Raw genomic sequence first — 13,574 nt, 5'->3', positions numbered from 1 at the left:
ACCCTGTCCACCACCTACCAGACCAAACTCAGGAGTGTGATGGAATACTCCCCACTTGCCTGGATGAGTGCAGCTCCCACAAAATTCAAGAAGGTTGACACCATCCAGGACAAAGCAGCCCACTTGATTGGCACCACATCCACAAATATTCACTGCCTCCACCACCAATGCACGAGTAGCAGCCGTGTGTACCATCTACAAGATGTTCTGCGGGAATTCACCAAGGCTCCTTCGACAGCACGTTCCAAACTCACGACCAATACCATCTAGAAGGACAAGGGCAGCAAATAGATGGGAATACCACCACCTGGAACTTTCCCTCCAAACAACACACCATCCTGACTTGGAAATATATCGCCGTTCCTTTGCTATCGCTGGGTAAAAATCCTGGAACTCCCTTTCTAACAGCACAGTGGGTGTACCTACATCATATGGACTGCAGCGGTTCAAGAAGGCAACTCACCACCACCTTCTCAAGGGCAGCTAGGGATAGGCAATAAATGCTGGCTCAGCCAGCGAAGCCCACAGCCCGTGAATGAATAAAAAAAAAAAGGTGGCTCCAAGAGATGTGAAAGTCGAGGCTATCATGGATGTCCCAGTGCCTACAACTAAGCGAGATGTTTTGATATTTCTGGGCTTGAGTGGGTTTTATCGGAAATTTGTACCAAATTTTAGCAGTGTATTTACACCATTGACTGAACTATACAAAAAGAACATGAAGTTTTAATGGAGACAGAAGTGTCAGAAGGCATTTGACAGTTTGAAAGTTGTGTTAACTACGACACCAGTTTTGGCAGTACCCAATTATGCCAAGCAATTTAAGTTGGCCATTGAAGCAAGTGATATAGGCATTGGGACTGTACTGTTACAAGAAGATGACACTGGGATTGAAAAACCGATAGGATATTTTTCACGGAAATTGAATGTACAACAGAGAATATATTCAACGATCTTTGCAATTTCATTCCAGTTTAAGTTGACACCATGCTGGTGATATGGACTATGTCAACTTTGTCAGTTTTAAAACCTTTGCTGTTTTTTCCATTAAATTTTTCAGGAACAATTAATATAGCCTGGCTCCCTCGCTGTCCATTTGTACTGCAGTATAGACTTGGCAACATGGAACAATTGCTTTTATGCAAAATTTGTATATGCGCAGTTGCTCCTGAGTTGCAGGTGTAACTGGGCATGAGTAGCTGTTGTGAAAGCACAGGTAATTTAAGGTCACGTTCACAGCTTCTGTCAATCTGGTGGTGGGCCTTTACTGATGCTTATCTTTGTTGCTGACAGTATAGTTTGGAGGCAGTAGGGAGATATCCTCCAAAGGAGAGTTTAGTTGCTGCTGATAGCACTGGAACAGGCTGCTTAAATTAGTGTTGCCACTGACAGCAAGTGCAGTGACTAAGGATACATTATGAAGTAAATAAGGCAGTATATTGCACAAGTGCACCCAACACATAATAGACACTGGTTTTGTTATGCCTTCAGAGTGTTGGAACATCATTTGTTGTGCTGAGGATTTTTTAATCCATTCTCATGATATAAATGTTGCTGGCAAGATCAGCATTTGTTGCCAATCCCTAATTCCCCTTGAGGAGGTTGCTGGTGAATCATTCTCTTGAACCGTTGGAGCCCATGCGCTGAAGGTAGACCCACAGTGCCGATAGGCAGTGCATTTCAGATTCTGACCCAGGGACAATAATGGAGTGGCGATGTGTGCCCACGTCAAGGTGGTCTGTGACTTGGAAGGGAATTTGGAGATGGGGTGTTTGCACGACTGTTGCCTCCTGGTAGGGCTGAGATAGAACACATTATGGAGATATTCCTGGATCAAAAAGCCTTTGTTTATTATATTTCAGATATGCTCAAAGTAGGAATTTCTACAATAATTCAAGCTGAGGATGAGTTTTACCAAAGTTGCAGAATGCCCAACTTTGAGACCCCCCCGTGATGGTATACTTAACTGAGGGCCCCACCTCCCAGTGATGGTATACTTAACTGAGGGCCCCCCCCTCCCCACCCCCAGTGATGGTAAGCTACCTGACATCAGCTCCCTGGCTGCCTTCCCACCCAACAGACAGCTCACCTGTTGACCTGTGTGGTGGGAAAACTTTAAAAGATACCAGTAAAATTCAGCAGAACATGTGGAAAAGCTTTACTTCTGGGTTCCCAGTGGAAAATCTCCCCCGCCCCCAACCCCGCCAGCTCCTTCTCCCTGCCCGGCTCCAAGTAAATAACTGGGCCAATGTGTCAGTTTTCAGCTTCCCTATTGTACTGTTCCTCACGGGGAGCTGAACGCATGTGCATTATTTAAAAGGAATGTGTATTTGTTCCCCTGTGGCTGTTATTACAGACTATCAAAATAAAATGTCAGGTACAGATGTTTGTTGTCTGCTAGAGAGAATTAATTCTAATAGCTTAACCTCTTTGATGACAATAAAAGCAACATCTTTTATGTTTTTTTTTCACTTTTCCTGCTTTCTTTGGTTGACTGTCAAAAACCTTGTGCTTGCTACATGTATGACACAGGTGCCCAAATTGTTACATCACAGTGGGCTTGAAATTAATTCCAAACAGGAGTCGATAATTTATTTGAACTGTATGCAGAAACTACTAAATATCCTGATAGCACACTGGAGACTTAACTCCCCTCGTTTTACTTTGTGGATTTAGGTCTCTTAATATCCACAAAACAGAGCAGGAGATTATCGGTCTGTTTAAATAGTCAACTCTGATAGTGAGGTAGAGACTGTTCCCATCCAAATCAATTTATCATCTGTAAGACATAATGGAAATACTATGGATTCATTTTCTCACATGTCAGATGCCTGTAATAGGGCCTCACTGGTGTCCAAGGCAAAGCCTTAATAATTGCACTTCCAGTTATCCCTAAGGATTATTGGTATTGGGGGAGGAGAGAAAGAAACACTAAACCAACATGTTTTTTATTGGTAATATGCCACCTAGGAGCAGGAGTAGGCCATTCGGCATTCAAGCCTGCTCTGTCATTCGATAAAATCATGGGTTGATCTGATTGCGGCCACAAACTCCACTTTCCTGTCTAAACCCCACCCCCCCCCCCCCCCACCCCCCTTAACCCTTGATTCCCTTGTCTAACAAATATCCAAATAACTTAGCCTTGAATAGATTCAGTGACCCAGCCTCCACTGATTTCTGGCGAAGAGAATTCCACAGGATAATGGCCCTCAGAGAAAAAAATTCTTCTCATCTCAGTCTTAAAAGGGAGACCTCTTATTCTTAAACTATGTCCCCTAATTCTAATTTTCCCTACAAATGGAAACATCCTCCCGATATCCACCCAATCAAATCCCCTCAGGATCTTGCATGTTTCAATAAGATCACCTCTCATTCTTCTAAACTCAGTGGGTATAGGCTGAACTGGGCCTTTCTTCATAAGATAAGCCCCTCACCCCAGGAATGAGTCGAGTGAACCTTCTATGAACTGCCAACGCAATTATATCCTCTTTTCAAATAAGGAGACTAAAACTGTGCACACTACTTCAGATGTGTTCTCACCAAGGTCTAGTACAACTGTAGTAATACTTCCCTATTTATTACATGTTCCTTGCAATAAACACCAATATTCCATTTACCTTCTGAATCACTTGCTGTACCTGCATACTAACTTTTTTGAGATTCATGTACCAGATCAGGTACAGGTCCCTCTGTACCATGGAGTTCTGCAATTTCTCACCATTTAACTAACTCCTTTTCCACCTTTCCTGCCAAAGTGAACAAGTTTACATTTTCCCACATTATACCCTACCTGCCAAATTTTTGCCCACTCACTTAACCTGTCTATATCCCTTTGTAGACTCTTTATCTCCTCTTGACAACTTCATATCTATCTCTACCTATCTTGGTGCCATCAGCACACTTAGCTACCATATGGTCCCTACATCCAAGTCATTGATATAGATTGTAAATAGCTGAGGCTCCAGCATTGATCCCTGTGACACTCTACTAGTCATAGCTTACCAACCCGAAAAAGACCCATTTTCCCTACTGCTTCCTTTTAGCTAACCAATCCTTTAACAATGCTAATGTGTTACCCCTACACCATGTTCTCTTATCTTGTGTAGTAACTTTTGAGGTGGCATCTTACCAAATGTCTTTTTAGAAATCCAAGTGCACCACATCTAAAGGTTCACCTTTATCAATTTTGCTTGTTACTTCCTCAAAAAAACTCTTAATCAATTAGTTGAACACATTTTCCTTTTCACAAAGCCATGTTGACTCTGCTGGATCACATTATGATTTTCTAAATATCCTGCTATAACCTCCTTAATAATGGATTCTAGCAATTTCCCTATGACAGATGTTGGCTAACTGGCCTGTAGTTTTCTGTTTCCTCTCCTGAATAAGGTGTTACATTTGCTATTTTCTAGTGCGTGGGACCCTTTCAGGATCTAAGGAATTTTGGAAGATTATAACCAAAGCCTCTACTATCTCTGCAGTCACTTCTTTCAGACCTTAGAATCAGGCCATCTGGTACAGGTGACTTGTTAGCCTTTAGGCCTAATAGTTTTCCCAGTACCTTTTCCCCAGTGTTGGTGACTGTTTTAAGTTACTCCCTCCTGTTCATCTCTTGATTTCCAAGTATCTTTGGGAAGTTTCCTAATCTTCCACAGTAAAGACAGACACAAAATACCTGTCCATACTTCTGCAATTTCCTTGTTTTCCAATATTAATTCCCCAGACTCTGGCCCAAATTTTTACAAAGCTGGATAGGCTCCGTGCTTTAGTCAACATGGTAGCAGAGCCCTGATTCTGGAAGTCCCAACCCCGGCATCCACCATTTTCACCGTTGGGGGAATAGGGATGAGTTGTAGTTTTGGGCATCCCTGGTTCATGGAGGCAGCCGAAGGCGGCTGCCTTCAAACACATGCAATTTTTGTTGGGATGTCAAAAACACAACTCATGGGCTTTAGACATTTGAGGAAAAAGCCTAAAGCTGCCGGAGTTACTTGGAGAGGTCCAGGTGTCCCTTAGGGTTTCTAAGAGTGGACATGAATGTGCGTAAGCTCAGTGGAGCTGTCAAGTAAGTTAATAGCCCAAGGGCTTTAATTTTTGTTTTTAAAAAGCCTGCTGTGGCTGCTTGCAATTTCACTAGCTGTCTATTGATGTAAGCCTGCGGCCTACCATTATAAAATTGGTGCTGTGTGACTGATTCCACAACCTATCATTATCACAGCAGTGAATTATTCCTGTAAATTCACAGCTTGATTAACAGCTCCAAGTGGTTATAAATGCACATGTTTGTTTTCATAAGTGATTAAGTATTTGAAGGAAATGCTTGTTTTTATAAGGGATTTGAAGGAATTTAAATGTGTTGAATTGTTTTTTTATGATTGAGAGTGTTTCAGTGAATTCTGAGCTAGGCACTTTATACTATTTCATCTCATCATGGCTCTTGAGGTCTGCCCATGGCAGATGCTGAGTGAATTGACATGGATGGTATAAGGACCATGGGGATGAGTAGGGGTCTGGGTTGGCATGAGTTGGTATTAAGTTTGCATAGAAGCTATGAAGGACCATGGGGATGAGTGTGGGGGGAGGGGTAATTTGTTGGCATAGGGGCCATTGTGAGTGGGTAGAGGATATAAGTTGGCATGGTGAGTATGGGAGTGGGGAAATGAGGTGGCATGAGTTGGCATGGCGGGCGAGAGAGGGTGAGGATCAGAGGGCTGTCTTTTTGGTTTCTTTTATTCTAACTGAGCCGAAGTCCTAGAGCACCGAGGCGGGCCTTTTAACCAGCCTGCATTGGAACTTCCAGCCCTTGAGCCGCCTCCGCACAGTTTCCCAGGTTGGTGGGCCTTAACTATTGTTACTTAAAATATTCATAGATGTATGAATACGATACATTCTTCAGGTGTCATGTTTTACAACATTGGCGATCATGGCTCTCCAATTTTCATGGTCATTGATAGCAACCAACACCTTTGAGTTGTTCTTAAATCTGGTACGTGTTATGATTCTTAAACTGTGTCAGTGTATTTCCTCCTTATTCTCCCTCTTGCTCTGCTACCCTCAGTTTTTCCCAGCCACGACAGATGTTCTAGTTTCTCTCTCCTGAGTATTTGCCCAATGAATTGTGGTTGTCTCATGGTGATCATTTGTAAAATCCCTTCTTGTGTGCCTGCTTCCCTCAAAACTACCTCATTTGTTGTGTATGTTGTCCATGACATAAAGCCGTTGAATTATTCATCGCTGCTTGATATTGTAATAAACTGGAAGAATAACTTGTAAGTGTTGTCTAATATGATTTGTTAAAAATCATCAGAGACTAAATGATAATGTTACTATTTTCAGAAAAAAGTGATTGTGAGGTGTGACAAGCCTGCAGGTTGTACTGTTTGTTGACACAACCTCCTAAAGACTAATAAGAAATTCGAACTCCAGCTGAATGATCACATGACAAGATTTCAAGTTTTATGACTTTTACTGTTACAACACAGAAGCAACGTTGACTAAATGCTATTTCAGTTGGCAACTTATACTTTAAACTACAGAAAATGTCCCCCAATTAACTTCCAAAATGACCAATAAAAATCTCCCTCTATGGTTATTTGTTACTCTGTCTGTTAACTAAACACTTCATTCTCCAGGAACAAGTCCAAAGTGATTTGTAGCTGCTTTTTCCTTTTCCAGCTACATAACTTCAAATCATTGAACTGACTTCCATGGTGTGGGCTACCCTGGAGATTCTTCCCTCTAGTTAAAGCTAGGTGTTGGATCATGTGGATCCTCGTCGCCAGTTTGTTGTGAGTGGTGGCCGAGTTGGTACTGTTGATAGAGTTGATCAGCAGACACTTCTTAGGTGGAAACTTAATTTAATTACAAAGGTACTCAGCAGCAACTACATGTGTGCTTTCACTTCAGACCCCACCTCTGCACTGGTAACTACTGACCTAGTCCACGTTACACTCCTGTTGGGTATTAAAGATCATATGATTTTCCTTAACAAACATTCTTCTTAAAGGTATATTAAGCATTAGATAAAATCATAATTAACACACTAGGCAAATCTTTCAGCTTCATTTGAACCCTTACCACCTTGGTCTCTTCAATCCGAGTAAAAGCTCCAACCCGCATTTTACATGGTGAATAACAGTGACTTGATGCCTCTCTCCTTCCCACCTCTCTCTCCCTCCGCCCCACCCCCCTCTAGCCCTGCACCCCCCCCAATGCTCTAGCCCATCTGCAGCCACCCCCTACTTCTCCCTTGCCCCCACCCCACCCTCTGTCTTCTAGAATCCTTGCAGATTGCCTCTATCTTAGGTAGAGTGATGTTTGGAAAAATCTACAAAATAATCGTACAGTGACTTCTTATGGACTTTTCCCCTCTGAAAGCCCATCTCAGTGGCATTGTGAATCACAAGGGCCTTGCATCTGGGTAGAAATGCTAAATAGCTTTCTTTCACCTCATTTTATCTTGGAAGTAAATAGACAGTTTAAAGTATAACCATTCTTTAAAAAGATCCGACATTCCTATCACCTTCCTGGGACTTCAAGACCAACATTCTATCCAATGTCAACACTGCTGCTCTACGTCTTTGTTTACAGGTGTGAATATCTTGCACCACCTTTACTGTAAAACAACCTCAGCCCCCTCTTGTAACCTCTAACAACTATGCAGCTGTCCTGCAGAATCCAGAACAGGTCACATGACTGCTTTTATGCCTCCATTTTAACCTGATTTAAAGACACAGTCCCAAACACCATAATCTTATAAAACCTTGCATTTGCAACATAGCTTAAACCCCTAAAGAATAGGCCCAAATAAATGCACTTTAGGGTGTTACTTTCATGTAATTTGTCTTCGATGTTTATACACCACATCAGCCAAGAATCTAAATCATGTTCCTATTTAAGGTTTTCTGAAATAACCCAAACTTATGAAGATTATGATCCTTTTTGTTTTGTACATGAGGTTAGTTCCTCTTTACATAAAAGTCTGTTATTAACAAGTTGCAGAACGGGACTTCTCTGAGTGAACCATTCATGAAATTCCCTCCCTGACTACAAATCCCTTATTTCTGACTTAAATGGAAAAACAGCTTGCTATTTTTTAAAGAGAGCAATAAATCATTTTCTTCTGTTGAACTCGAGGAAAACTACAGGAAATTGTCGTAAGAGAATCCCAAGAGAATTTTCTAGCATCTCTATAGCTGGAAGCCACATGGCAGCAGCTGTTTGGCTTCAAAAAAGACTTTCTGCTGTTAGTTATTTATGGCAAAAAGTTAATGGAAAAATAATGGAGCGGAAGAACTGTTTGGAGTGGGGAATAAGTACCAAATGGGGTGAAATTGGGTCATGCAGTATCTGTTTTCCATGTGCACATGACCTCCTGAGTCCTCAAAATGGCAGGCAGGAAACCTGCTGCCACTTCTGACTGGTGTGCATCACCGCCATGTTGGGTGAAAAGAAACAAAGACAACTTTGCTCATGAGTGAAGCAGACGTTAGATAGTTTGCATATGCAAATAAAAGGCTTAATGCCTGCTTCAGGTTTCTGTTTGAACGTTGGTTTGCCTGAGGAATTCCAGTGAAAACCAGCCCAAAGGACAATTTACTTGGCACAGTCAGCATACCAAGTGCTCCAGACCCAAGATTCTTGGTCCCTGACCTTCAGGCTTTAGCTGTGATTCCTCCAAACGCTTGAAGCTCTGATGACACAATATTTCCCAACCTCTAAAGGCTCTGTCTCCCCTCTCTGAACCTGTTGTCAATAATTACCTATGCACCATCCTCTTCAGCCTAATGTGGCTCAAGGCCCAATGGTCCAGGCTCCTCGCACTGGTTAATTACGTTATGTGGAAATGGGCCCCCAAAATGGCTGTTCCTGAATTTTTCCTTCGCTATTGTTTGGGTACGTTTGAACTTCCATGCACCACCAAAATGAGGAAACTTTCTGATTGTACAACGCAGGTTTGTAGAACCAAATTGTTGGATGCTTAAAAGTTAATACTAGCTGTAAAATACAAAGCTTATTTTTGTTTCTTAAAAATCTTTGCAAAATTTGCAACTTGCAGTCAAAAAAACTTTTACAAGGAACATAATTTTCATTAATGCAGGATGATACTCATTTAGTCCATTATCTTAATGTCATTACAAGATAAAGCTTTTTCTACCCTCTGTGCTGACCCTTTCTTCTCTCTCCACCACTCCCCCAGAACAAACTAACAAATACACTTTGTAAAATGATTTTTTGTGAAAAGTTTGGCTTATTTCATTTTGATAGAGCAGACATCTGTCTGGGAAATTACGTGCAGGTTTTCTCCAAAGGATGTTCGTTCTTGTGTTCCTAGTCTGTATCATCTGTTGTTGCATTGGTGCAGGTTCAAATCCTACTATGGCAGCTGGTGGAATTCAATTTCAGTTAATACATCTGGAATATAAAGCTAGTCTCAGTAACGGCGACCATGAAACTATCAGTTGTTGTAAAAGCCTACCTGCTTCACTAATGTCCTTTTAAGGAAGGAAATCTGCCATCTGGCCTGGCCTACACATGACTCCAGACCCACAGCAATGTGGTTGACTCTTAACTGCCCTCTGAAATGGCCTAGCAAGGCATTCAGCTCAAGGGCAATTAGGGATGGGCAACAAATGCTGGCCTTGCCAGCAACATCGTGTGAAAGAATAAAGAAAAGAAAAAAGTCACTGAAGCAATTAGGCAGTAAGACCTAAAAGAATTAATGTTAAAATATATATATTCATTAATGAGATGCGGGCATTGCTGCCAAGGCTAGCATTATTGCCCATCTCAAATTACCCTTGAAGGTGGTGGTGAGATGTCTCCTTTAACTGCTACAGTCTGCCTGATTACTCCTAAAGCGCTGTCATACAGAGAGTAATGGTGAGCAATTTAGAAGGAAATGAAGACATTTTCTGATATCCAAACTGAAAATATAATTCAGTTCAGCAGTAGGCAACGAAGCCAAAATTTAAAGTTAGGGTGAGACCAGGATGCAGAAACATTGAGTGGGCAAGAGTGCCTCCCAGCAGTTCCTTTTCAGATGAATCTACGTCCAGTGACACTGCAGACAATCAGACAACTGTCAACCAATCAGCACCCCTTTCTGCTCTACTATAAATTGTTGTTATCATTTGAAATTTGGTATTCTTGCATTTGTCCTGATGATTGCAAGACGAAAAGCTTCAACAATATGTCTCTCTGTCCAGCAATATTCAAGTTCTGTATTACCAAACGGCTGTTTAAAGACTTTCTCTTCAATTTCTTTGAACACTGTTTATTATTTATAAAAATATTAGTGATTAGGAAGATAGGCTGTTCAACTGAGAGTCAAGAATCATCAAATTGGGTAAAAATGTTTGTTTCCCAGGGTGTGAGTAGGCGGTTCACTGCGAGTGTGGACGTGTTGGGTAACCAGTGAAGGCAGCGTGGGTGAAGTGGAGTCTGGGGCTGGTGTGATGAAACCTCCACAGAATATGGCCAACCAGTGTTGGCAACCCTAACTAGTAGATGGAAGAATTTTGAAAAACAATTTAGTTTGCCAGCTGCTCAGTTTGTCAATGATTGATTGAACCCATCCCAGTCTGTCTGTTTTTCTGTTCAGGTCTGTGGTTGTCCCTCTAAGGCTTTAACAACCACATGGCACACACATTACAGGAGAAAGATATCAGAAAGCAAATTATTACTGGGAAAATTAATTGATGGCAGAGACAGGTAAAACTCATGGATAAAAGATCACAGAAGATCCATTGCAGTCACCAGATGTCAATAGCTTTTTGCATGGAGGATAGATTTGTCTTTGTTTAATCCTTGCTCAATCTAGTATTAATGAAATTGTAGGTAATTCATATTTTTTCACAGGAATGTTACTTCTGTCTATTGAACTGTCAGACAAAATGATCAACAAAATCTTGTTTCAAAACATAAGATTGCAGTAGACTATGAAATTATGCTTGAATGTATTTTTTTTTTGGTTTCAAGGGAAGTTTGCAAAATGTGAGTCAAGGTTATTCCTGCACTGGGAGAAAGTTATATTTAGTTTTAATAAACCACATGGCAGATGGAGAAGTACATTGCGCTTATTTTTCCTGTTTGCAATGTTGGCATGGTTTAGCTTTTGTTGAAGTAATCATATTTTGTAGCGGTATAATATTTTGTGAATGGAATCTGGTGTAAATAAATAGGATTTTTTTCAGAATTTGAATTGTAAATTGTTAGGCAAGAAGAGTCAATATCCAGACATCCATCTCCCAACAGTCACCATTTAGAACCCTACTGAGAGCTTCCACGTAGCCACAGCAAGTTTCTGAATTTGTTTCTTTGTGGTGGATGAGATTCCCATTTGAAGAAGTTCATAAAAATATCCAATTAAAGCAGCAAAATGGCAATAGTGAAAATCTGAAACAAAAAAAAATGCTGGAAACAGAAGTCTGGAGAGAATGAAATGTTTTGTTTTTTGTTACGATCCCCGTAACTTTTGAAAAAGAGATATGAATTTCCAAGTGACCAAAGCAAAAGGATTTCACAACAAAATTCATGTTTTGAAAGTTTTACTGTAACAAACTAAAAGCAACATTGACTCAACGTTACTTAGTTGGCAGCTAATACACTAAATAACAGAAATGGTATTTCCCCTTAACTACTAAACGCAACCAAAAACCCACGCCACGTTTACAACATCACACTCCCAGCAGAAATTAGTCTTGTTTCTAAAGTCCTAATGTTCCTCCCAGGTTTAACAGGATCCCCTCCCTCTTCCACCAGGGTGAATCTTCCTCTATCATTTTAAACAAAGTCCCCTTCACTCAATCTTCTGAACATACTCACATGGGCCTCCAGTAGCAAGGCAGCCTCTGGTGACTCTTTGGTCTTTAACTTTCCACAAGCCATTGAACAGGGAATCCAAACTCACCCATGCTCTGCCCTTTTCTTCTGTCAGGCATCGCAGCACCTGAGATGGGTGTATTTCCCCACATCTCTGTCTGACTGACTCTGACAGTCTGAGAGGTTTTTTTATATTCTTTCATGGGATGTGGGCATCGCTAGCTAGGCCAGCATTTATTGCCCATCCCTAATTGCCCTTGAGAAGGTGGTGGTGAGCTGCCTTCTTGAACCGCTGCAGCCCATGTGGTGTAGGTGCATCCACAGTGATGTTAGGAAGGGGAGTTCCAGGATTTTGACCCAGAGTCAATGAAGGAACGGCAATATGTTTCCAAGTCAGGATGGTAAGTCTCTTGGAGAGGAGCTTGCAGGTGGTGATGTTCCCATACATCTGTTGCCATTGTCCTTTGAGGTGGTAGAGGTCACAGGTTTGGAAGGTGCTGTCAAAGGAGTCTTGGTGAGTAGCTGCAGTACATCTTGTAGATGTTGCACACTGCTGCCACTGTGCTCGGTGGTGGAGGGAGTGAATGTTTAAGTTGGTGGATGGGCTTTCAATCAAGCGGGTTGCTTTGTCCTGGATAATGTTGAGCTTCTTGAGTGTTGTTAGAGCTGGAATCAAGTGGGGAGTATTCCATCACACTCCTGACTTGTGCCTTATAGATGGTGGGCAGGCTTTGGGGAGCAGGATTCCTAGCCCCTGACTTGCTCTTGTAGCCACAGTATTTATATGACTAGTCCAGTTCAGTTTCTGGCCAATGGCAGCCCCCAGGATGTTTATAGTGTGGGAATTCAGTGATGGTAATGCCATTGAATGCCAAGGGGCGATGGTTAGATTCCCTGTTGTTAGAGATGGTCATTGCCTGCATGAATGTGTGACGCAAATGTTACTTGCCTCTTATTAGTCCAAGCATGGATGTTGTCCAGGTTTTGCTATATGTGGATGTGGACTGCATGTGCTCTAAATGCAGTGAGCCCAGCCGCCTGCTTTGTGTTGAGTTGTTAACTTATTGAAAGTACAATGTAATTTTTTTTTGATTAGAGTTTCTGTCCCCATAACAAGCAGGTCACATGGGCTTGTCTTCGGACAGATTTCGTAAGAAGTTACATTCTCTCTTCAAACTATTCCGCATTAACTTGAGTTAAAAGAGACAGTTTGAAACATAATCATCTTATAATGTCCAGCATTCATACAGTATACAGTTCTTTATAACATTCCAAAACTCCACAAGAGTCATCAGTTTCAAGTAGCCTGTATCACTTCCTCATATAGAGAAATGAAAGTGTAGTTTACACAGAAAATCTGCTACTGGATGCATAGGTTTTCATGCTAGTAGTATTGTTCAGTATAGAAGCTTTTGTTATTAGCATGCTTCAGACAAAAATGTTTAGGCAGAAATCTGTTAGAGAAGTGAAAGAATCATGCATGGAATATGACTTCTTAACCTGTTAACTGTCACACCAAATACTTCAGCTCTATGACATCTAATTTCCTTGCAGCCCACAGTACTCATTCTGGGGGAGGACATTTTATCATGGTTCAGGCCCTTATCTCAGTAAAATTTACTGAGCTTCCTCCATTCTCTGAGGAGCTTCTGTATTTATGAGTAAGGCAATTGAAACTAGTATTTTCACAGCATTATCTTTTATGCAACATTGCGGGGCAACATTGCATGCAGTAAGTAAAGGCACTTATCGGA

The 13,574-nt window shown here is 41.4% G+C and overlaps 1 protein-coding gene across 23 annotated transcripts in view; it reads left to right on the top strand.

Moving 5' to 3' along the window:
• The window catches only part of LOC121287988 (inactive rhomboid protein 1-like), a 393,414-nt gene that overhangs the window by 207,474 nt on the left and 172,366 nt on the right, over nt 1-13,574 (top strand). For 3 of the 23 annotated variants that reach the window (XM_041206188.1, XM_041206184.1, XM_041206189.1), the window contains exon 1: nt 12,196-12,221. The exons of 15 other annotated variants lie outside the window; for them this stretch is intronic. In XM_041206188.1, the coding sequence (XP_041062122.1) occupies nt 12,219-12,221 (3 nt within the window). In that variant the 5' untranslated portion in view covers nt 12,196-12,218. Of the gene's footprint in view, nt 1-12,187; nt 12,222-13,574 lie in introns of those variants that run through there. 5 more of the 23 variants (XM_041206185.1, XM_041206187.1, XM_041206195.1 and 2 more) reach the window with 4 other exon arrangements.

This window comes from Carcharodon carcharias, chromosome 15 (genome assembly GCF_017639515.1).
Source record: "Carcharodon carcharias isolate sCarCar2 chromosome 15, sCarCar2.pri, whole genome shotgun sequence".
Lineage (NCBI taxonomy): Eukaryota > Metazoa > Chordata > Chondrichthyes > Lamniformes > Lamnidae > Carcharodon > Carcharodon carcharias.
Note: the sequence above shows the minus strand (reverse complement) of the source record. Positions and strands in the feature narration are given on the sequence as shown.